Source organism: Eleutherodactylus coqui, chromosome 5 (genome assembly GCF_035609145.1).
Source record: "Eleutherodactylus coqui strain aEleCoq1 chromosome 5, aEleCoq1.hap1, whole genome shotgun sequence".
In the NCBI taxonomy this organism is placed as follows: domain Eukaryota; kingdom Metazoa; phylum Chordata; class Amphibia; order Anura; family Eleutherodactylidae; genus Eleutherodactylus; species Eleutherodactylus coqui.
This window is the reverse complement of record NC_089841.1, coordinates 35,584,668-35,608,355: the sequence shown is the minus strand read 5'-3', so window position 1 is coordinate 35,608,355 and position 23,688 is coordinate 35,584,668. Positions and strand designations below refer to the sequence as shown.

Genomic DNA, 23,688 nt, shown 5'->3' with positions numbered 1-23,688 from the left:
TTGAGACCGCTACCTGTAGTACGTAATTTACAAGAAGCCTTGGGAACGCTCGCCTTCCTGCAGTTCCAGGAGCAGCTTGTTGAGCGCCTTCTGTGTGAGACCGTCGCACCTCATCAAGCTTACGAAGCCTCACAGAACACCACTTTTTACACCCCATCCCTGCCGCTGGGGTCAAGAAATAACCCCCAAAAAAGCATGGGAGGAAGAGGGGATACTATGTTTTGGCCGGAATACATCTAGCCGCTGCACAAGCTCCTATGGGAGCCCATGGCAGCGGCCGTAGGTGGGAGGGAGTTTAGCAGCATGGCTGCTAAACTTCCTCCCTCTGTTCTCCCCCCCACTCGTGCAGGCTTACCTCTCCCCCCCCCCCCCCCCTTTAGTTCTGTGCAATGGACATTGATGTTATGGACAAGAGGCGGGATGGCCCCTCCCATTGCACAGAACGAAAGGGGAGGAAGACAGGTAAGCCTGCAATGAGGAGGGAGGGGAAATGGGAGATGGCCTGGAAATGGGAGATTGCGCCGTCCTTACCAGGCTATATAAACGGGCGCACAAACGTTTGAGTTGTGCGCCCGTTCACCCAATCTTTCACTTACAACGAAGCGTATATTGGCTGGCTGTGAAAACAGCCGGCCAATATGCGCTCTTGTGAAAGAAGCCTTTGGGTGAATTCACATGAACGTATATCGGCTCGGTTTTCACGCCGAGCCGATATACGTTGTACTCGTGTGCAGGGGGGGGAGGATGGAAGAGCCTTAGAGCAGAAACTGAGCTCCCGCCCCCTCTTTGCCTCCTCTCCGCCCCTCTGCATTATTTGCAATGGGGAGAGGCGGGGCGGGGGCGGGGCCAATTAGCACCACTTAGCCCCGCCCTGCCCCGCCTCTCCCCATTGCGAATAGTGCAGAGGGGCGGAGAGGAGGCAGAGAGGGGGGCGGGAGCTCAGTTCCTGCTCCTGGCTCTTCCATCCCCCCCCTGCACACGAGGACAACGTATATCGGCTCGGCGTGAAAACCGAGCCGATATACGTTCGTGTGAACGCACCCTCAGTTTGTCTTTTTTTTATCAGTAGTTCCACTACTGCGTTTGTACACAGAATACACAGAATGATGAAAAAAGGGAATTTCCCTAATTAGTTACATGCTATGTCATTTACATCTGCTAATTGTAATTAACATTGTGGTCAAAAGGTCAAGAATAAACAATAAGTAACATAATTACCGACATCTTGTTGTAAAATCTGATTAATTAGAGATTTCACACAGAAGGAGTGTCAGGACAGGCTATGTGCTCCGCAGTACAACAGTCCATGCACTACTAATCCCAACATTCTGGCCAAAAAGGTCGGCCTATCTGAGTCAAACTCAAAGGATGAGCATGATGATGATATTGACCCTGGTATGCCCTAGCCCCTGGATCTGTAGTAGGTCTGGTGCAGAGTACTGGGGTAGAAAGGGTTAATATGGCCAAACACTCCATCTCTGCTTAGGGAATCTGTTAAAAATGATGTTGAAAAGGACAAATTTGGGATTTATGATGTAATGTTGGAATCTGTAACACTGTATAGATAATGATGTGATAACGTCTGGTGTGTGAACTCTTTATATTCATAGTTGGGGTCCCGTTTCACCTTCTCCATTCTTTGTACTAACATTATACTCGTAATATGGGATGTGTAGTATCCTTGGTGAGATGTATCGTTGGAAAGGTCACATGTCTAGTTCCATTATAATGCCATTGCAACGGTTAGAATACTGCATTGCAGAATCCTCATGCGTATCATTATAATATGGCACAGGCGTTATTTTGGATCTGGTATGGTGCTGTAATTCTGACATATGGAGTCTCAATATAATATCATATTTGTTATGTTTTTATGCCTTTCCTATTTTTGTTCACCATTACTATATGGAACGTATAAGTGATGTGGCACTGTGAAATTCACACACTTGCTCAAGGTTTACTATTGGAATTAGAGATGAGCGAGCACATTCGTCCGAGCTTGATGCTCGTTCGAGTATTAGGGTACTCGAGATGTTCGTTACTCGAGACGAACACCACGCGGTACTCGAGTCAATTGCATTTCCTTCCCCGCATGTTTAGCGCCATTTTCTAGCCAATAGACATGGGGGGAAGGCATTACCACTTCCTGCTGTGATGTGCCAGCCCTCTCTTCCCCCCAGTAGTGAGTGGCTGGGCCGATCAGGTGACCGCCGGGTACTTAAACTGGTCCCGCCCGCGGCTCGCCTCAGATGCATGCTGGCAGAGGTTAGGGGAAGTGCTGCTGCTTATACAGGGAAAGTGTTAGCATAGGATCCTGTCTTCAAGAACCCCAACGGTCCTTCTTAGGGCTACTCCTCATCGTGTGCATTATAGTTGTGGCTGGCTGGAAGCACTAGTGCACCATTTATTTTTTTTAAGCATCCCGAGCTGTGCAGGCGATTTCAGCTATACTGTTCTGTGTGTGCTGTGCATAAGGCAGAGTGTAGGGACAGAGCTACTTATATAGGGAAAGTTATACAGTCCTCCTGATCCTCCATACAAGAACCCCAATGGTCCTTCTTAGGGCTACATCTCACCTTGTGCATTATAGTTGTGGCTGGCTGGGAGCAGTCGTGCATCCATTTTTGTATTACGCATCTAGGCCTGTTCCCAGCCTTTCAGTAATAGCTTTCTCAGCCTGCAGTGCCGTACAATCAGCTCTCACCGTGAAACTGCTCTCTAATATTTCCTAGCCTACTGCAAACTACCGTTCTATGTCTGCAGTGCATTAGACAGAGGTCTCACCGGTAAACAGTACTGTAATATTTCCTGGGCCACTGCAACGTATTTCAGCTCTGCCGCTGTGCAGAGCGTCTCACAATACCCTTTCCTTGGTGGGGTTGAGATAGCCACAGTTACCAGCACTATCCACTGGATTTAGAGTCTTCTCCCACTCCATACAGCCTCTATTATCTACAAGTCTCTGTGAGCAGTAAATTACCCCTAGGTATTAGCGCAAGACAGCGGGTTAATTTTTTCAAGTCACAGCATAGAGCCTCCGCTATCTACAAGTCTATGTGTGCGCTGAATTAAGGCCCAGTTGTCAGTGCTGTACAGTGGGGTAATTTATTTGGGCCCTGCTCTATCCTTAATCCGCCATGATGAGGAGTAGCGGTAAGGGTCAAGGATGCGGATGTCCAAGTGAGGGTGTGGGCATAGGCCGAGTTTCTGGGCGTGGTAAATCACAGCCGGCTGCTGCGGGATTAGGAGAGAGGCAAGTTTCTGGGCTCCCTAGCTTCATATCACAATTTACGGGTCAACGTGGTAGACCTTTATTACAAACAGAGCAGCATGAGCAGGTCCTGTCATGGATGGAAGAAAACGCGTCCAGCAATGTGTCGACCACACAATCTTCTCCGCAGTCCACTACTCCCGGCCTAGGCACTGCAACTCTGAATCCAATGGCTGCTGCTCCTCCTTCCTCCCAGCCTCCTCACTCCAGGAAAAGGAGAGATTCTGAGCAGGCAGACTCCCAGGAACTTTTCTCGGGTCCCTGCCCTAAGTCGGAAAAAACGGTTCCTCACCCGAGTTTCTTGTGACCGATGCCCAACATTTGGAAATTTCCCTGAGTCCGGGTGATGAGATAGTCAATAGAAAAAAACTTTTCTTATAGCTGCGCTACACTATCAACCCTTAGCATACTCTGGGAATAAGCTACTAAAAACTGCAGTCAATAGTAAGCTATATTTTTATTCCCCACAATACATACACAATCATATTAAAAGCAACGCGTTTCTGCGTCCACTGACGCCTTTATCAAGCTAAAATTAAGACTGTTATAACACCCATATAAATATATAAATCAAATACCTCAAATAGGTATTTGATTTATATATTTATAGATTTATATGGGTGTTATAACAGTCTTAATTTTAGCTTGATAAAGGCGTCAGTGGACGCAGAAACGCGTTGCTTTTAATATGATTGTGTATGTATTGTGGGGAATAAAAAATATAGCTTACTATTGACTGCGGTTTTTAGTAGCTTATTCCCAGAGTATGCTAAGGGTTGATAGTGTAGCGCAGCTATAAGAAAAGTTTTTTCTATTGAGTATCTCATCTTGTTTTCCCCATTTGTTCGTTGGAACTTTTGGGGAACTTTTTTAAGCTGCTGCTCTCCAGATTAGCTGAGTGGAACTATCAGATTCCTGTGTATCAGTTTTTTTTGGATAAAACTTTAGACCCCCCGGTAAAGAAACCATTTAAAGGTGAACTTGGATTCCCGGTGCAGGTGGGACACAAATCTATTTTTCTTTCAATATATTTTATTGATTTTACAGTATATGTATAACTTTACAATGTCAAGAAATGATAAAGTCGTGATTCCACTTCTCATCTTGTAGTTGTAACCATTAAAAGAGAATTTATGAAAACCACTAGAATATGATTGTTACACTCTATTACTTGACAGACAAGGGCAGAGGGGAGGGTAGGAAGTGGCGGTTGGGATAGAGGAGGAGGAGGGGGGGGGCGGGAGGGTGTCGGGGGGGGGGGGGATGCTCCAGGTTGGACCCCCTGGTTAGCTTCACCACTTATGGTGTAGATCGGTCACTCATAGTTGCCATTCTGCAGCCACCTAGTGAATGAATGTGAGTTGCGTGCATTTATCCAGACCGCCCAGGTGCGATAAAAGCTCTCGTGTCTAGTTGTATCGTCCTGTGTCCTCAGTTTCTCTAGTCGTTCGATTTCGTCCATCACCCCCACCCACGCACATCTGGAAATTTCGATGTCCTGTTTCCAGAATCTGGGAATTACTTGTCTTGTGGCCATAATGAAAAATTTCAACAGGCCTTTTTTAAGTGAGTGGGTGCCGAGTGGAGGGATGGACAATAGTGCCGCCTCAGGCGTCAGGGACAATGGTTCCCCACTCACCTTCTCGTATAGCTTTCCTGTGTCTTTCCATATGGGTGTAATCATGGGACACTCCCACCATATGTGTAGCATCGATCCCACTTCCCCATGGCATCGCTAGCAAGTGTCTGGCGTCGCTGGAAAGAAAGAGTGAAGTCTTTCCGGTGTCATGTACCACCTTGATAAAATTTTAAAATTCAATTCTTGTAACCTACTAGACACCGACATCTTGTGGGTGTGTTGGAATGCCTTGCTCCAAAGCTCTCCGGGGATAGATCGACCCAACGCCTCCTCCCATGCGGTAATCCACCTGGGGGTGTGGTCACCTAATCGCTCTTCTAGTATTTGACTATATATTAATGACACAGTATGTCTAGGTGCCTCTTCCATGACACACAGTTTCTCGAAGGGTGTGAGATCCAGGTTCCACCCTCGTTCAGGTCTTATCTTTCCCAAGTAGCTGCGAACCTGCAGATATTGCATCCATGAGCCCGGGGGAGTCCCCCCATTCCCCTGTAAACTCGCCATGTCGCGGAGGTCCTGAGCGTCCAGTACCTCCCCCACCCTTGCTTCCGCTCCAGAGGGCAAGAATCCCAGACTACGAGTGTCCAGGGTTGCCAGGATCTGTGGGTTTCCTACTAATGGGGTGAGGGCACCCGGGATGGATGTCCGGCATCCCCCCCTCCATGCCCCGAGGAGAGTGACCATCAGGGCCGAGGTCTCCACTTTTTCCCCCTTAACCCCTTTCGGAATCCAGAATGCCCCTTTTGGTAAGAAGGTGTTGTTCTCTTCTTCTATTTGCACCCATAATTTATCTGACCTGTGGTGGTATAAATCTAATATTAGGGTACCGATTGTGGCTTTATGGTAGAGATGTATGTCAGGGAGGCCTACCCCCCCCTTTGGATTTTGGTTTGGTTAGGCTTTTGTAACTAAGCCTTTTAGATCCTCCCCTCCATATAAAGCAAAGTATATGACTTCTCAATCTGTCAAAGAAGATTTTCGGGGGGTTGCATGGTGCGGTTTGGAATATGTATAGGAGCCGTGGAAGGACATCCATTTTGACTGCATTCATCCTACCGAACCATGACAGTGACCCTCCTGCCAATCCCTCCAGATCTCTTTTCAGAGTTGATAACAGGGGCTTGTAATTTAATTTGTATAGTTGAGTTGGATCAGGTGGGATCTGGATCCCTAAATACTTGATTGAGTCTCTTCCCCAATGGAACGGGAGAGCTGAGGCTATGTTCCTGGCTTCTTGTTGTGGGATCGTAATATTCAGAACTACCGACTTTTGGACATTTACTTTATAGTTGCTGAGCTTACCAAAGGTGGCAAACTCTTGCATAATATTAGGGAAGCCCATGCGGGGTTCGGTAACATACAGCAGGAGATCGTCCGCATATAGTGATAGTTTATGTTCCTCCTTTCCGCTCTGTATTCCGCGTATTGATGGATTATTCCTGATGGCATTTGCAAGTGCCTCCATAACCAGAATATATAGGGTGGGGGATAGGGGACACCCCTGTCGCGTGCCATTCCCGACCTCAAATGGGGCTGACAGCTTGCCATTGACCCTGACCTGTGCCGAGGGGCGATGGTAAAGGGCCATTATCCATGCTATTGCTCTGGGGCCAATTCCCACCTTCCGGAGGGTTGCTTCTAGGAATTTCCAGCTGATTCTGTCGAATGCTTTTTCGGCGTCGACCAACAGCAGACATAATGGTGTCCCTTCCTTTCTAGCCCGATCGATCAGGACCAGGGTCTTTATGGAGTTATCTCTTGCTTCTCTCCCCAATACGAAACCCACTTGGTCCCCGTGGATAATCCGGGGGACTGCAGGGTTCAATCTATTAGCTATCATTTTGGAAAAAATTTTGAGATCGCAGTTGATGAGTGAGATTGGTCGGTAGCTGCCGCACGACAGGGGGTCCTTTCCTGGTTTGGGTATCAGAACTATGTGTGCCTGGAGGGCCTGGAGTGGGAAGGGGCAGCCTCCGGAAACCTCATTAAATGCTTGAAGCATCATGTCTATAATCAGGTCTCCGCAAATTTTATAAAATCTCGGGGGGAACCCGTCCGGGCCCGGGCTCTTCCCTGCTTTAATTTCAGAGAGTACCTGTCTGAATTCCTCTGGTTCAAAATCTCTTTCTAATCCCTCGGATTCCTCCGGTGGGAGGGATCCGGGGGCGTAGAGGTCCAGATATTCCGCTATTTTTTGTGTGTGTTGAGTTTCTGTCTCGGTCCCCGGCTCGCGTATGTTATATAATTTGGAGTCAGAAACGCTCTTTTCTCCTTAGGGAGAGCAACTATATACTATAAACTAAGTGAGGAGACTCAAATGGCCACGCACGCTCCTCTGGGTAATACGCAAATAAGGGAGATGGAATAAATCCTCCACAGTGCCACCTATTGAAAGGCAGCATTCCTTCGAGTCAAAGTGGGACTTTTTATACAAGTCTTCTTACAATGACTGGGAATCAAAAGCAAAGCCAGACTCCATGTACATACAGCTGTTTCCGGGTTATTGCCCATCATCAGTGTACAGTAGGAGTCTGGCTTTTGCTAGTGAGAGGCCTGGGACAGGGGTCAGGTGGCACTGTGGAGGATTTATTCCATCTCCCTTATTTGCATAATTTGGAGTAAAATAGTCTAAATTCCTCCAATATTTCCTGTGGGGAGTGAACCCGCCCGCCCCCTGAGGAGTTAATAGAGTGTATGTGCGGGTGGGTCGCCCTTGGGTGTAGTGCTCTAGCAAGCCAGCTGCCGCTCTTATCGCCATATTCGTAGTATCCGGCTTTCAATTTGTCTCTTCTGCAGAGAGCCTTTTGATCCAGGATATCTAGTATTTTATGCCGGAGTTCCGATATCTCCGCTTGGAGGATAGTGGAAGAGGCTACTTTATTGGAGGTTTCTTTTGAATTAAGATCTTGTATAGAGATGAGCGAACACCAAAATGTTCGGGTGTTCGTTATTCGGAACGAACTTCCCGTGATGCTCGAGGGTTCGTTTCGAACAACGAACCCCATTGAAGTCAATGGGCGACCAGAACATTTTTGTATTTCGCCGATGCTCGCTAAGGTTTTCATGTGTGAAAATCTGGGCAATTCAGGAAAGTGATGGGAATGACACAGTGACGGATAGGGCAGGCGAGGGGCTACATGGTGGGCTGCATCTCAAGTTCACAGGTCCCACTATTAAGCCACAATAGCGGCAAGAGTGCCCCCCCCCCCACTGTCAGCATAAAGATCGTCCTCCTCTGGCACAGCTGTAACAGCTGTAGCAGAGAAGAACGATGTTTGCCCATTGAATTCAATGGAGCGGCAATACAGCATGTTCCACTGAATGCAATGGGCTGCCGGCGATCGCAGGATGAATGGTCGGAAAGGGGTTAAATATATAACCCCTTTCCTGCAATTCATCCAGAAATGTGTTACACTAAAAATATATACCGGCGTATAAGGCGACGGGGCGTATAAGACGACCCCCCAACTGTCACCTTATACGCCGGTAATACAGTGGAGCAAAGAATAAAAATCATTACTTACGTTTTTAGATGATCTGCGGCGCTCCTGCAGGCTGTCACTCCCTCCTGGTCCACGGCAGAGTATTGCTTTCTCCACGAAAGACTTTAAATCCCTGCCTCCAGAAGCACACGTGCCTTCAGCCAATCACAGCCAATGACAATGATGTCATTGAATGGCTGTGATTGGCTGTGTTTCTGGAGGCGGGGATTTCAAGGCTTGAAATCCCCGCCTCCAGAAACACAGCCAATCACAGCCATTCAATGACATCATTGTCATTGGCTGTGATTGGCTGAAGGCACGTGTCTTTCTGGAGGCAGGGATTTAAAGCCTTTCATAGAGAAAGCTTGTCTGCCGTGGATTAGGAGGGAGTGACAGCCTGCAGGAGCGCCGCAGATCATCTAAAAACGTAAGTAATGATTTTTATTCTTTGCTCCACTGTATTACCGGCGTATAAGGTGACAGTTGGGGGGTCGTCTTATACGCCCCGTCGCCTTATACGCCGGTATATATTTTTAGTGTAACACATTTCTGGATGAATTGCAGGAAAGGGGTTTTATATTTAACCCCTTTCCGACCATTCATCCTGCGATCGCCGGCAGCCCATTGCATTCAGTGGAACATGCTGTATTGCCGCTCCATTGAATTCAATGGGCAAACATCGTTCTTCTCTGCTACAGCTGTTACAGCTGTGCCAGAGAAGAAGGATTTGTCTTCTATATGTTCTCAATGGGGTCAGCGCTGCTGCCGCCGGCCCCATTGAGCGCATATAGAGAAGATTTATGGCCCTAAGAAGGACCGTTGGGGTTCTTGACACCTAAAATACTCCTAACACTCTCCCTATAGCAGCTCCAACACGATAGCGCTTTCCCTAAACTCATGTCAGAATGCATCCATAGCGAGCCGCGGGAGGGGCAGATTTCAATACTCGGGTGACACCTTATCTCCCCAGCCACTCACAGCAGGGGGGTGGTATAGGGCTTAAACGTTGCAGGGGGAAGTTGTAATGCCTTCCCTGTCTTTATATTGGCCAAAAAAAAGCGCTAACGTCTCAGGGAAGAAAGTTAAATTAACCAGAACACCGCATGGTGTTCGTTACGAATAACGAACATCCCGAACACCCTAATATTCGCACGAATATCAAGCTCGGACGAACGCGTTCGCTCATCTCTAATCTTGTATTAATTGGGTGAGGCGTGCGGTGTGGTCTTTTTTGATCCTTGCACTGTGTGAGATGAAAACTCCTCTCAACACACATTTAAGAGTTTCCCATTTTATTGGGGCGCTCGTGGGGTCTGACTCGTGATCTTTTTTAAAGTTTTCTATGGTCTTCTTAATGTCGTGCAGGCATGCGGTGTCCTTAAGTAGATTCTCATTGAGACGCCATGTACGTGTCCCCCCCGCATTGTCCCCCGAGCCCAGGGACGCATATATCGGAGAATGGTCAGACCATAGAAATATGTCCATAGAGCACCTGGGGGCCCCGTCGAGCAAACCATGTGAAATGAATATATAGTCAATTCTACTATACGAATTGTGAGCTGTGGAGTGAAAACTATAGTCTCGCTTACCCGGGTGGAGGATGCGCCATAGGTCGATCAGATCCATACTCACAAGTGTCTTTTGTACTTTGCGGATGGCAGCTTTGGTTAGTGCTGAACGTCCCGTGGAGGAATCTAGTCGGGGCTCCATGCACATGTTGAAGTCACCTCCTAACACGATCGGAGTCCCCTCTGCAAAGTCTGAGAGTCCCCGGAGAGCCCTGGAGGCGAACCCCACCTGTCCTTGGTTGGGAAAATACATATTGGCAATTGTGAAAATTTTGTTAGCAATAAGTATCTTTATGAATATGTACCGTCCTTCTTCATCTGACTTCTGTGCCAGCACCTCTGGGGCCATTGACTTGTGCAAGGCTATAGAGACCCCACAGGTTTTGTTTTCAGGGTGGGTGGAGTGAAACCATTTAGTATAATATTTGTTTCTACTGCAGTCCGGCGTACCGGCGCGCGGGAAGTGTGTTTCTTGGAGCATTACTATCAGCACCCTTTTCCTGTGGAGCCTGTACAGCACCTGGTTGCGCTTATTGGGACAATTAAGGCCCTTTGCGTTGAAGGAGCATGTTGTTAGGTTAGCCATTGGGATATGCTGTGGGTTGACCATAATGTTTTGGCATCTTGGCCCTTTGTCTTACCCAAGGGTGTCGCCTGGAGCTGGGGGGGATAGGGGCCAAACATAGGGGTGGGTCAGGGCGGGGAGGAGGGGAAACTTAAAGCCACATATGAACATTGATAAAGAAACAATTATTAATAACATAGTCCAATGTGGTAAACCTTCTAAAACTAATAGACGGCTAACGTCTATGCAGCAACGTGATGCTGCGGTCCCTAGTGGGAGGGAGGCTGGGTGAGTCAAGTCCATGAGCCGTGCCTCCCCACCCCACATCTGTTGTGAGACATTATAGTGGGCATCCAGACCTTTACGAGAGAAGAGTGAGAGGGACAGATAGGTATAGTAAGCAGAGAGAGGTATAGTAATCAGGGGGATGTGATTGAGTACATGTATGAATGTTAGAGCAGGTGAGAGGAGTTTGTTATTATTTGGGAAAGCCCAGAGAGGTCCCCTTTTCCGTTGCGCCTAAGAGGGGCGCAATGTTGAAATAAGAAGAGAAGAGAGCAGACAGATTGCCACGAAGAGGTTCAGCATGTGGAAAAGCAGTTAGGTGTCTGTGATCTTGCTTGGAGGTCCGTTGTGATATTATGTCCTTTCCGGGGGGGTGGTTAGTTGGCCTCCGTATGATAGTTTTAATAGTTCTTTCCGCAGGCTTTGTGTGTTTCGGGCCGAGACTTTCTCGCTGGTTTTCGGACTTGTCATTGAGGGTGGTGCTTGTGTGTGATGGGTTCGTCGGGTCCTCTCTTCCGATGGTGTCATTCGGGGTTCGGTAGGGCCGCATGCAAGTTTGTAGTCACGCCAGACTCATTGGGGGTGTTCTCTTGATGGGCGGACCCTATCGTCTTTTTGTGGCTGTTTACGTTTGGAGGTAGCTACTTGCCACTGGTCTCGGGGGGGGGGGGGGGGTTGTGGAGTCGGTGCGCTTGTTCTCTGCCATTCTGGTAGTGAGACCATCGGAAGTTTCAATGTTGTGAGGAACTTGGGTAGGTCGCCTAGTGATCTAAATATAACTGTCTCCTTTCCGGTGCCTGCTATCAGCTGGAATGGGTATCCCCATCTGTATGGAATTTCTTTTTCTTTGAGGATTGTCAGTAGGGGTCTCAATGCTCGACGTTGCTGAAGCGTTCTTTTGGATAAATCTGGTAGTATAAGTAGGTTCCTGTCGCCGAATTTTATCGGACCTTTGGATCTGATCAGACGTAGGATCTCTTCTTTTTCTTTGTAGAAGTGGATCCTACACACCACGTCCCGTGGTCTTTCAGGGTCTATTGATCTAGGGCCCAGCGCCCTGTGGATCCTGTCTATTTCGATTAGGTTATTCGGGGTTCCGTTCAGGAGATCGCCGAAGCATTTCTGCGCCCAGGTCTCCAGATGTTTGTTCTCGACTTCCTCACTTAGTCCCTGTATTCTCAAGTTGTTTCGCCTATGGCGATTTTCTATGTCATCTAATTGGGTTGCTAACTCGGCGATTTGGCTCGTGTGTTCACATAAGATGTCATGATGTTCGTCTATTCGGTGGAACACTTGTTCTTGTGTCTCTTCTGTTTCCATGAGACGTTGTCCCATCTGGTGGATTTCTTTTTGTAGGGACTGTAGCGCGGATTTTTGGGATGAGGCAAACTGAGCAAAGAGGTTGTCTAGGTCCCTTTTAGTAGGAATGGATCAGAGGTGTTCCTTCCAATTCCAATCGTCCGAGTCTGATTCGGATGATTGTATCTGGTTGCTGGTGTCGCCCTGGGGTTGGTGTGGTTTTGTGCTCATGCTGCGTTTTCCTGGCCTTGGCGTGTCTTGCTGGGCTGAGGTTGTAGTTGTGGGGGTATATCGCTCAGTGTACTTGTTGTTGCCCCTTATCTGGGGCGTAGGTGTGTGTGGCAGCTCTTTTCTCCTTGCCCCTTGTCTCAAGTGCGCTCCCCCCTCATGATCTTTTGGTGGGGGAGCCCACCATTCGGGGTCTCTGGGGTCTGTGGGGAGTTCTTTCCCCTTATTTCCTTGGGGCCTTGGTGGTGATCCTGGGGGATCTGCCCCCTTTTCTTCACTCTCCTGGGGGAGATCCAGAGGCTTGTGTGCCTGCTCAAGGGCCTCTGCATGCCCCTTCTTATGTCCCGCGGCGCCCCTGCCCCCTGTGGGTGTCTGCTTTTCCTCAGTGGGGGGTTAAGGGGTTAATACGGCTCCCCGCCCCTGTACCTGTGCGGTCCTCTGTGGTTCCCCGGGTGTCTGCGCTGCTCTCCGCCGTCTTCCCGGCCGCCGCGCCCCGGTCTCTCTCCACTTCCGGTCTCGGGGTTGGGGAAGATGGCGGCCGTGCGCGTACTTCCGGCGGGGCCTCTCTGCTTTGCGGCTCCGGCATCGGGTGTTCTGCAGCGACCGGAGATGGTGAGTACCTGCTGTCTGGTGTCGGGGGGCAGCTGGGGCTCTCTGTCGGCACGCTGTGGATGTTGTCCGGCGGTTCGGGGTGTTTGCGCGTTCGCGTGCTTTCCTCCGGCGCCATTCCGTTCGGCTGGGCTGCAGATGGTGGCGGGCTTGTGTGTGGTGTTCCCCTTGGTGCCTGGATCGGGGGGTTGTCGCTCCGACCGGGGTCTTCGTTCTCTGCCGGCAGGCGTCTTCTCCCGCTTCTCTCCTCCGTCTGTGTCGCTGGAGGTCGCTTCCCGCCTTTGTCCTCCTGCTGCTTGCGGCGCTCACCGGCGGTCATGATGAAGCGATCCAGCGGTCCCGCGTCTTCTTCTCTGCCTCCTGGTGTGCTCTCCCCTCTCTTCTTCTTGCCCATTCCTGCTTTTGGGCTATTTTTGAAAGGTCTGGATGCCTTTTTTTAGTTGTTTTGGCGTGGGAAGGACGGAGCTCCTGCTATGTGCGACTTAGCTCCTCATGGTCCAGGCCACGCCCCCACAAATCTATTTTTGTTGCCCCGCCTGACACCCAGTAAGTAGAATCCTTTTTAGTTATTTATCATATTTCTTATCCTTTTTGGCGATGGCGCTCTCCCTAATTTTTGTTTCTTTTTGAGTCCGGGTGATGAGGCTGGGCACTTCCGGCTACTGTCTCAAGAGCTTTTTGTGGAAGACGAGGATGAAACACAGTTGTCTGTCAGTGAGGTTGTTGTAAGGGCAGTAAGTCCAAGGGAGGAGCAGACAGAGGATTCAGAGGAAGAGCTGCTGGACGATGAGGTGACTGACCCCACCTGGCTTGCTAAGCTTCAGAGGGGGAGGCAAGTGCAGCAGCAGGACAGGGCCACTGGAAGAGGCAGTGGAGTGGCCAGGGGGAGAGACAGGGCCAGAGCAAATAATTCCCCAACTGTTTCCCACAGCACCTACTCGCAGCAAGCCTCCGTGCAGAGGGCTAGGTGTTCAAAGGTGTGAATGTTTTTTAGTGAGAGCGCGGCCATCCGATGAACAGTGGTGTGCAACCTGTGCTGCATTAAGATCAGTCGGGAGCCACCACTACCAGCCCCACCACCACCAACATGCGTAGGCGTATGATGGCCAAGCACCCCACAAGGTGGAACGAAGGCCATTCATAGCCTCTGGGTAACACTAATGCCTCTTCCCTTGTGCCACAACCTGGCACACAGATCCAATCCCCCTCTCAGGATGCAAGCACGAGCGTCTCCTGGCCTGCACCCACACCCTCACCTCCATGGTCCTCCACTGCCTCCAGCAATGTCTCCCAGCACAACGTTCGCCTGTCGCTAACACAAGTGTTGGAGTGAAAGCGGGAATACACCACCACCCACACGCATGCACAATCTTTAAACGTGCACATTGCAAAATTACGAAGCCTGGAGATGCTGCCATACAGGCTAGTCGAAACTGAGGCTTTCAAAAACATGATGGCGGTGGCTGTCTCCAGCCACTAAAATTTTTCCTGGTGCGCCATCCCTGCCCTACACCAGCACGTCTCCCGCAACATCAACCGTGCCCCCACCAACGCTGTTACTGGGAAGGTCTATTTAACGATGGACACGTGGAAAAGTGCTGGCGGGCAGGGACACTACATCTCCCTGAAGGCACATTGGGTGAACTTGGTGGAGGCTGGGACCGAGTCAGAGCCTGGGACCGCTCACGTGCTACCCACACCAAGAATAGCGGGTCCTACCTCGGCTATGGTTTCTCCGTCGTATTATCACTCTTCCTCCTCTGCCACCTCCACCTCTCAATTAAGAAGTGTGAGCATGTCACCAGCAGTCGGTAGCGCGCGGTGCGGCAGCACTGCAGTGGGGAAGTGTCAGCAAGCCGTGCTGAAACTAATCAGCTTAGGTGACAAGAGGCACACCACCCCCGAGCTGTTACAGGGTCTGACGGAGCAGACCGATCTCTGGCTTTCTCCAACCGGGCATGGTCGTGTGTGACAATGGCCATAACCTGGTGGCGGCTCTGCAGCTTGGCAGCCTCACACACGTGCAATGCCTGGCCCACATGTTCAATCTGGTGGTTCAGCGGTTTCTGAAAAACTACCCCACTTGTCTGACCTGCTCGGCAAGGTGCGCCACGTGAGCGCACATTTCCGCAAGTCCACCACGGATGCAGCCAGGACATTGCAACATCACTTTCAGCTGCCAGAGCACCAACTGCTGTGCGTCGTGCCCACGCGCTGGAATTCTACGCTGCATATGTTGGCCAGAGTTTATGAGCAGCGTACAGCAATTGTAGTATACCAGCTGCAGCACGGCCGGCAGAGTGGTAGTCAGCCTCCGCAGTTCTTCACAGAGGAGTGGGCATGGATGGCCGACATCTGCCAGGTCCTCGGAAACTTTGAGGAGTCTACACAAATGGTGAGTGGCGATGCGGTCTTTATTAGCGTTGCCATCCCGCTGCTTTGCCTGCTGAGAAGTTCGCTGCTAAGCTTTAAGGCTGACACTTTGTGGTTAGAACAGGAGATGGGGGATGACAGTATGTCGCTTTATAGCCAGATCACCCTCACGTCTGTATCTCAGTGCATTTTGGAGGAGGAGGAGGGGGAAGAGACTGCTGGCAACACTGCAGAGGGTACCCATGATGCTTCCCTCTCATCTGTTCAGCGTGTATGGGATGAAGAGGAGGAGGATCATGAAATTCATCCTTCTAGTAAGGACAGCGATGTGTTGCGTACTGTGATTCTGGCACACATGGCTGACTTCATGTTAGGCTGCCTTTCCCGTGACCCTCACATTAGATGCATTATGGCCAACACGGATTACTGGGTGTACACCCTTCTCAACCCACTGTATAAGGAGAACCTTTCTACTCTCATTCCCGAAGAGGAAAGGAGTACGAGAGTGAGGTAATACCACAGGGCCCTGGGGGAAAAAATGATGCTAATGTTCCCATCTGCCATCGCTAGCAGTAGAAGACGTAGTTCAGAGGGCCAACTAGCAGGGGAGCTGTAGGGATCAGGCAGCATGTCCAGCGCAGGCAGGGGAACACTCTCCAAGGCCTTTGCCAGCTTTATGGCTCCCCAGCAAGACTGTGTCACCACTCCCCAGTCAAGGCTGAGTCGGAGGGAGCACTGTAAAAAGAGGGAGGGTGAGGGAGTACATAGCTAATCGTACCACCGTCGTCCGCGATCCCTCTGCTCCATACAACCATTGGGTGTGAAAGCTGGACACGTGGCACAAACTTTCGCTGTACACACTGGAGGTTCTGGCCTGCCCTGCCGCTAGCGTGTTATCAGAGTGGGTGTTTAGTGTTGCTGGGGGGATCATCACGGATAAGCGTACCTGCCTGTCAACTGACAGCACCGACATGCTTACACTCATTAAGATGAACAAATGCAGGATTTCCCCAGACTTCTCTTCTCCACCAGTGGAAAGCAGCGGATCATAAGATTTTTTAGCTGCAACAGGAGAAATATGCATCCTCTATCACCCCAAAAGAGGGTAGAAGTAGCTTGGTATATCCCTCTCGGAACTTACTCCTCCTCCTCTTAAAACAGCATGTAATCATGCTGAACTGCCAATTTTTCTGCGGGCCAAAAGGCTCTGTTAAAACCAATTTTTTTTGGAGGGCTGCCTCCAGGCTCTGTTGCGAATTAAGCAACAATGAGCTCTATCTTTAAAAAATGTTTATGGGTTTCACCTGCCCTCCGGGTAAACCAATTTTTTAGCGGTACACTTATATTTTTGGTACACCAATTTTTCAGGCCTTCGCCTATACTCTTTGCAAACTAATTTTTCCAGGCTTCCCCTATACTCTTGGTAAACAAATTTTTTCTGGTGTTCGCCTATACTCTTGGTACACCAATGTTTCAGGGGTTCGCCTATACTCTTGGTACACAAATTTTTTCAGGTATTCGCCTATACTCTTGGTACACCAATGTTTCAGGGGTTCGCCTATATTCTTAGTACACAATTTTTTTCAGGGGTTCGCCTATACTCTTGGTACACCAATGTTTCAGGGGTTCGCCTATACTTTTGGTACACAAATGTTTCAGGGGTTCGCCTATACGCTTGCTACATAAAGGTTTGAGTGGTTCGCCTATACTGTGGGTACAGAAATCCTTCAGTGGTTCGCCGATACACTTGCTACAGAAATGTTTGAGGAGTTCGCCTATACTCTTGCTACAGAAATGTTTCAGGGGTTCGCCTTTACACTTGCTACAGCAAGGTTTCAGGGTTTCGCCTATACTCTTGCTACAGAAATGTTTCAGGGGTTCGCCTATACTATTGCTAGAGAAAGGTTTCAGGGTTTCGCCTATACTCTTGCTACAGAAATGTTTGGGGGGTTTGCCCATACGCTTCCTACAGAAATATTTCAGCGGCTCGCCTATATTCTTGGTACAGAAATTTTTCAGGTATTCGCCTATACTCTTGGTACAGAAATGTTTCAGGGTTTCGCCTATACTCTTGCTACAGAAATGTTTCAGGGGTTCGCCTATACTCTTGGTACACCAATGTTTCAAGGGTTCACCTATACTCTTGGTACACACATTTTTTAGGGGTTCGCCTATAATCTTGGTACACCAATGTTTTAGGGGTTCGCCTATACTCTTGGTACACAAATGTTTCAGGGTTTCGCCTATACTCTTGGTACACCAATGTTTCAGGGGTTCGCTCATACTCTTGGTGCACAAATGTTTCAGGGGTTCGCCTGTACACTTGCTACATAAAGGTTTGAGAGGTTCGCCTATACTGTGGGTATAGAAATGTTTAAGGGGTTCGCCGATACACTTGCTACAGAAATGTTTGAGGAGTTTGCCTATACTCTTGGTGCACAAATGTTTCAGGGGTTCGCTTGTACACTTGCTACATAAAGGTTTGAGAGGTTCACCAATACTATTGCTACAGAAAGGTTTCAGGGTTTAGCCTATACGCTTGCTACAGAAATGTTTGAGGGGTTCGCCTATACGCTTGCTACAGAAATGCTTCAGGGGTTCGCCTATACTCTTGGTACACAAATGTTTCAGGGGTTCGCCTATACTCTTGGTACACCAATGTTTCAGGGGTTTGCCTATACTCTTGGTACAGAAATGTTTCAGGGGTTCACCTATACCCTTGCTACATAAAGGTTTGAGGGGTTCGCCTATACTGTAGGTAAAGAAAATTTTCAGGGGTTCGCCGATACACTTGCTACAGAAGTGTTTGAGGAGTTCGCCTGTACTCTTGCTACATAAATGTTTCAGGGGTTCAGCTTTTCCATTGCGGTATTCAGCTGTCTGGCACATAAACAGAATGAATTGGGCAGAAGTGTGGGCAGAGGCCGAGGTCCTGGGCGGGGTCCTGGGCGGGGTGAAGCTCTGCCATGTTTGGGCACTCTCATTTCTTCATGTTTAATACTGGCCTTGGGTTTCATGGGCTCGCCTATGCTGTGGGTGCACAAAGGTTTTCCATAGCGGTGTTCAGCTGTCTGGTACAAATACACTGAATGACTTGGGTAGGGTGCAGTCGGCTTTCCCATCGTGGTGTGCAGCTGGGTCATACAAGGTAGGGGCTGGGACCGAGCCTGACCCTGGGCCCGCTCATGTACTTCCCACACATAGGATGGAGGGTCCTGCCTCGGTCATGGTTTCTTGGGCTTATTATGCCACCTCCCTCTCCTGCTTGGGGTCTGGGGATCAGCGCTAGTTGACATGTATTTGCTGTCGTGTTACCACAGTTATCTGAGACACTGATTTGGACCAATCCGAAGAAGCGTAACTGAATTAATGAGACATTCACAGCAATACTAGCATCCGAGTCCACTTTATGCCCACGATTGTTGAGGGTGTGGGCAGGGGCCGAGGTCCTGGGGGGGAAGGGAATGCAATTGTGCCAGGTTTGGCCTGTGGAACTTCTTCATGGTACATCCAGTCTTTGGAGCGATGAAAGCAACCGTAACTGATTTAATGAGACGTTCACAGGATCACTGTATTCCTGTGGTAGCTACTTTTGCGACAACTCCTGCTTCAAACCAATCTTTGGTGTTAGTATGCGCTGCTGCATTGTGGAGATGTGTAGAAGTGCTGGCATCTGAGTCCCCTTTATGCCAATGTTTGTGGCTCCTGACAATTTTGTGACGGATGTGGCACAGGATTGGAATGATGATCGCACGTCAATCTATCATCATTTCTCATTAGCATTGTGGGCTATCACCCACACTTTCGAAGAGGGTCGCTGCCAGGCCCTGCCAACCCTCTGCAGTGGGTGTCTCTGGTTCCTCCCCATCCAAGACGCACTTATAAATAGACATGAGGGTGGTGTGGCTATAAAGCCAGCATGTGGTATGAGGGCAGCTGAACGCTGCGCAGGGAAAATTTTGTGTGCACTGTGGACGCAGGCTCGTGCGGAGACTTGGACAGCAATGCCAGTATGTAACCCAGGAGAAGAGGCAGTGGTGTCATCCGCAGGCGGTGATTGGCCTTCATTGCACCTAGTGTGGTGCTTAGCTAAGATGTGCCAGCGCGTGTGCCTTGCTGCTTATGGTCGGCCCCAAGTAAATTGTTAGGGGGGTGACGCCAGGCTCTTGCCCCCAATTTGGCTTATTAGTGCGACCCGGGAGCCTTAGATGCTGCCCCTGCCATCCCCTATCCGTTTCTGTGGTGTTTCCGTGACTTTTTGATGTTTTCAGGTGATTCACACAACCTCCCCTATGCAGAGCATGGGTTACCTTGAAAAATGCTAGAGTCTCCCATTTACTTCAATGGGGTTCGTTACTCAAAATGAGCTCTCAAGCATTACGAAAAGCTCGACTTGAGTAACGAGCACCTTTGATACTCGCTCATCTCTACTAATGAGGTTTTTTTAAAGTTGACAGAAAAATAAACTTAAAAAAACGTGAACAAGGTAGCAATTTTTTTTTTACCCCGCATTCACACTGAACAATTATTGCTCAAATTCGCTGAATTCAACTGAACTAATTTTGAGCGATAATTGTTACGTGTAAAGAGGCCTTATATGTCGGTCGGCACCAGATGGACCTTTGGCTTTTATTTAATCCTGAATTAAGGGGAGCACCAGTCTGGTTTGGGTAACACAAGCCCCCTCGGGGTTCTCTCCGCCTCCTGCTGGCAGCTCTACTTCTGCTCCGATTAGTCTCATCTCTTCCAGGGTTATAAGAAGATCTCCAGAACCTCCAGGACGTCTTCTGGCACCGAGCCTTGGGGGGCTCTGAGGTCTGCTGGGGATTGCTGTCCTGTTGGAGGGTCCGATGCCCCCCGAGCTTCAGCCTCCTCACAGCAGACATGATAGTCTCTCCTGTGGCTTATCTATCTGGTTTTGGCCATATTGGGGTGACTTGTCTTGTGCTTCGGGTGACATCTTGGGGTTCAGGGTAGAAGACCTTCAGTGTTCAGTCCGCATCTAACAGAACAGATGGGCCCCTCAGTGCTGCGGCCACCAGATCTCGCTGCAGGGGGTTTGCAGTCATTCAGGGATTATTGACCATCTTCCTCCTCAGGGATCTTGTGCAGCCGGTGATAGCGCCCCCTTTCTGCCGTGTCCAAGTAGTGCAGCATTGCTGCATGCACATCACACGCACACGGCTCTGCTATATCCATCCTGACCCCACACATCCCTTCAGCTTACTCAGCAGGGATCACAGCCAGCACAGCAGAATACCCCCTGGTCATGTGACCACTGACTCCTCCCATACAGGTGATCACATGACAGTGACATCATCACAGGTCCTGGAAGCTGCTGTCCGGCTCTACAGCTGGAGGTCTGTGTGTCCCCTCATGTCAGGTCAGTGGGGAAGAAGAGGATTAACCCCTTCAGGACCGCTGGGGGAGGATTAACCCCTTTTGACCATCTTCCTCCTCAGGGATCTTGTGCAGCCGGTGATAGCGCCCCCTTTCTGCCGTGTCCTTATAGTGTAGCTCTGCCCCATGTAGGTCTCATGCGCGGCTCTGCTCCCTGTGCTCCTTCAGTGACGGCTGCTTACTTGTCCAGCATCTTCTATTCGGTTCTGCGGATGTGCCGGCCGGCGCTCATGCACAGTATAGAATACGCCACGCCGTTGCTAGGTGATGGCGTTGATCTCACAACCATTGCTGCAATGATGATTGCAGGATTGATGGCTTTCATTGTCTACAAGGAAGCCGTCCGTGGGGAGACCGCACAAAATCGATTTCCGCTTGTGGACATGAAATTGCGCATTGCCATAACGTGCTGCGGAACCCAGGGGCGTCTGACCTTTCCGGTTTTTGCAATGCAAATCCCCCCGTCTGCAGGCGGCCTTGATCAGTAGACTATTTAAGTATTTATTTATTTCTCTACCCATCCTGTTCTGGTATAGTTTTAGGTGCAATTTAATCACACCATGTCTGTGCCTTGTTATATAGATATATGTGTGTGTGCGTGTGTGTATATGTATGTATGTATATATATATATATATATATATATATACACACACACACATATACATGCCTCTCCGGATCTATATCATCATGCCTGAGGAAGAATCCTGAGAGGCTTGAAAGCTTCCTGTAACATCATGCATTTTTGTTAGTCAATGTAAAGGTATCATATCTACAAGATTACTTGTTTTCTCTTGCTGAGAACAATCACACTTTGGCCTGAAGATACTAACCGGCAACTAATATGGACTTCAGTTTTCGGGGGCTTAGAGAGAGGGACAATCCTATTATACAGTGACGGACCCCACTGCAGGAGACACCAAACCCAGGGTTCCGGGACCCGGTAGGCCGGCTGGTGAGCATCTCATGTGGCTCCATCTATAATCAGCCACCATCCTTCAATCATTATCTTTGTCATTTGTAAGTTCAGATTTCTCCCAGCACTTCTCTTCTGAAAGGCTGACTAGCTCTGGGAGTGCGGAACTCACAGAGATAGGGATCTAGGACAGAGCCTATATTAGTGTAGTATATATGTAGTGTGATCAGTGTATTAGTGTAGTGTAGTGTGATCAGTATATTAGTGTAGTGTAGGTATAGTGTGATCAGTATATTAGTGGAGTGTAGGTGTAGTGTGATCAGTATATTAGTGTAGTGTAGGTGTAGTGGGATCAGTATATTAGTGTAGTGTAGGTGTAGTGGGATCAGTATATTAGTGTAGTGTAGTGCGATCAGTATATTAGTGTAGTGTAGGTGTAGTGGGATCAGTATATTAGTGTAGTGTAGGTGTAGTGTGATCAGTATATTAGTGGAGTGTAGGTGTAGTGTGATCAGTATATTAGTGGAGTGTAGGTGTAGTGGGATCAGTATATTAGTGTAGTGTAGGTGTAGTGGGATCAGTATATTAGTGTAGTGTAGGTGTAGTGGGATCAGTATATTAGTGTAGTGTAGTGGGATCAGTATATTAGTGTAGCGTAGGTGTAGTCTGATCAGTATATTAGTGTAGTGTAGGTGTAGTGTGATCAGTATATTAGTGTAGTGTAGGTGTAGTGGGATCAGTATATTAGTGTAGTGTAGGTGTAGTGGGATCAGTATATTAGTGTAGTGTAGGTGTAATGTGATCAGTATATTAGTGTAGTGTAGGTGTAGTGTGATCAGTATATTAGTGTAGTGTAGGTGTAGTGTGATCAGTATATTAGTGTAGTGTAGGTGTAATGTGATCAGTATATTAGTGTGGTATAGGTGTAGTGTGATCAGTATATTAGTGTAGTGTAGGTATAGTGTGATCAGTATATTAGTGTAGTGTAGGTGTAGTAGGATCAGTATATTTGTGTAGTGAAGGTGTAGTGTGATCAGTATATTAGTGTAGTGTAGGTGTGGTGTGATCAGTATATTAGTGTAGTGTAGGTGTGGTGTGATCAGTATATTAGTGTAGTGTAGGTGTAGTGTGATCAGTATATTAGTGGAGTGTAGGGGGATCAGTATATTACTGTAGTGTAGGTGTCGTAGGATCAGTATATTAGTGTAGTGTAGGTGTAGTGGGATCAGTATATTAGTGGAGTGTAGGTGTAGTGGGATCAGTATATTAGTGGAGTGTAGGTGTAGTGTGATCAGTATATTAGTGTAGTGTAGGTGCAGTGTGATCAGTATATTAGTGTAGTGTAGGTGTAATGTGATCAGTATATTCGTATAGTGTAGGTGTAGTGTGATCAGTATATTAGTGTAGTGTAGGTATAGTGTGATCAGTATATTAGTGTAGTGTAGGTGTAGTGTGATCAGTATATTAGTGTAGGTGTAGTGGGATCAGTATATTAGTGTAGGTGTAGTGGGATCAGTATATTAGTGTAGTGTAGGTGTAGTGGGATCAGTATATTAGTGTAGGTGTAGTGGGATCAGTATATTAGTGTAGGTGTAGTGGTATCAGTATATTAGTGTAGTGAAGGTGTAGTGTGATCAGTATATTAGTGTAGGTGTAGTGGGATCAGTATATTAGTGTAGTGTAGGTGTAGTGGGATCAGTATATTAGTGTAGTGTAGGTGTAGTGGGATCAGTATATTAGTGTAGTGTAGATGTAGTGGGATTAGTATATTAGTGTAGTGTAGGTGTAGTGTGATCAGTATATTAGTGTAGTGTAGGTGTAGTGGGATCAGTATATTAGTGTAGTGTAGGTGTCGTAGGATCAGTATATTAGTGTAGTGTAGGTGTAATGTGATCAGTATATTAGTGTGGTATAGGTGTAGTGTGATCAGTATATTAGTGTAGTGTAGGTATAGTGTGATCAGTATATTAGTGTAGTGTAGGTGTAGTGGGATCAGTATATTAGTGTAGTGTAGGTGTAGTGGGATCAGTATATTAGTGTAGTGTAGGTGTA

At 48.4% G+C, this 23,688-nt stretch overlaps 1 protein-coding gene across 1 annotated transcript in view; it reads left to right on the top strand.

Annotated features, from left to right (window-relative positions):
- Positions 1-23,688, top strand: part of LOC136629088 (zinc finger protein 585A-like) — a 343,652-nt gene that overhangs the window by 297,769 nt on the left and 22,195 nt on the right. The window contains exon 1 of the mRNA XM_066605204.1: positions 20,649-20,705. Coding sequence (XP_066461301.1) covers positions 20,699-20,705 — 7 coding nt within the window. The 5' untranslated portion in view covers positions 20,649-20,698. Of the gene's footprint in view, positions 20,706-23,688 lie in introns of the transcript that reaches the window.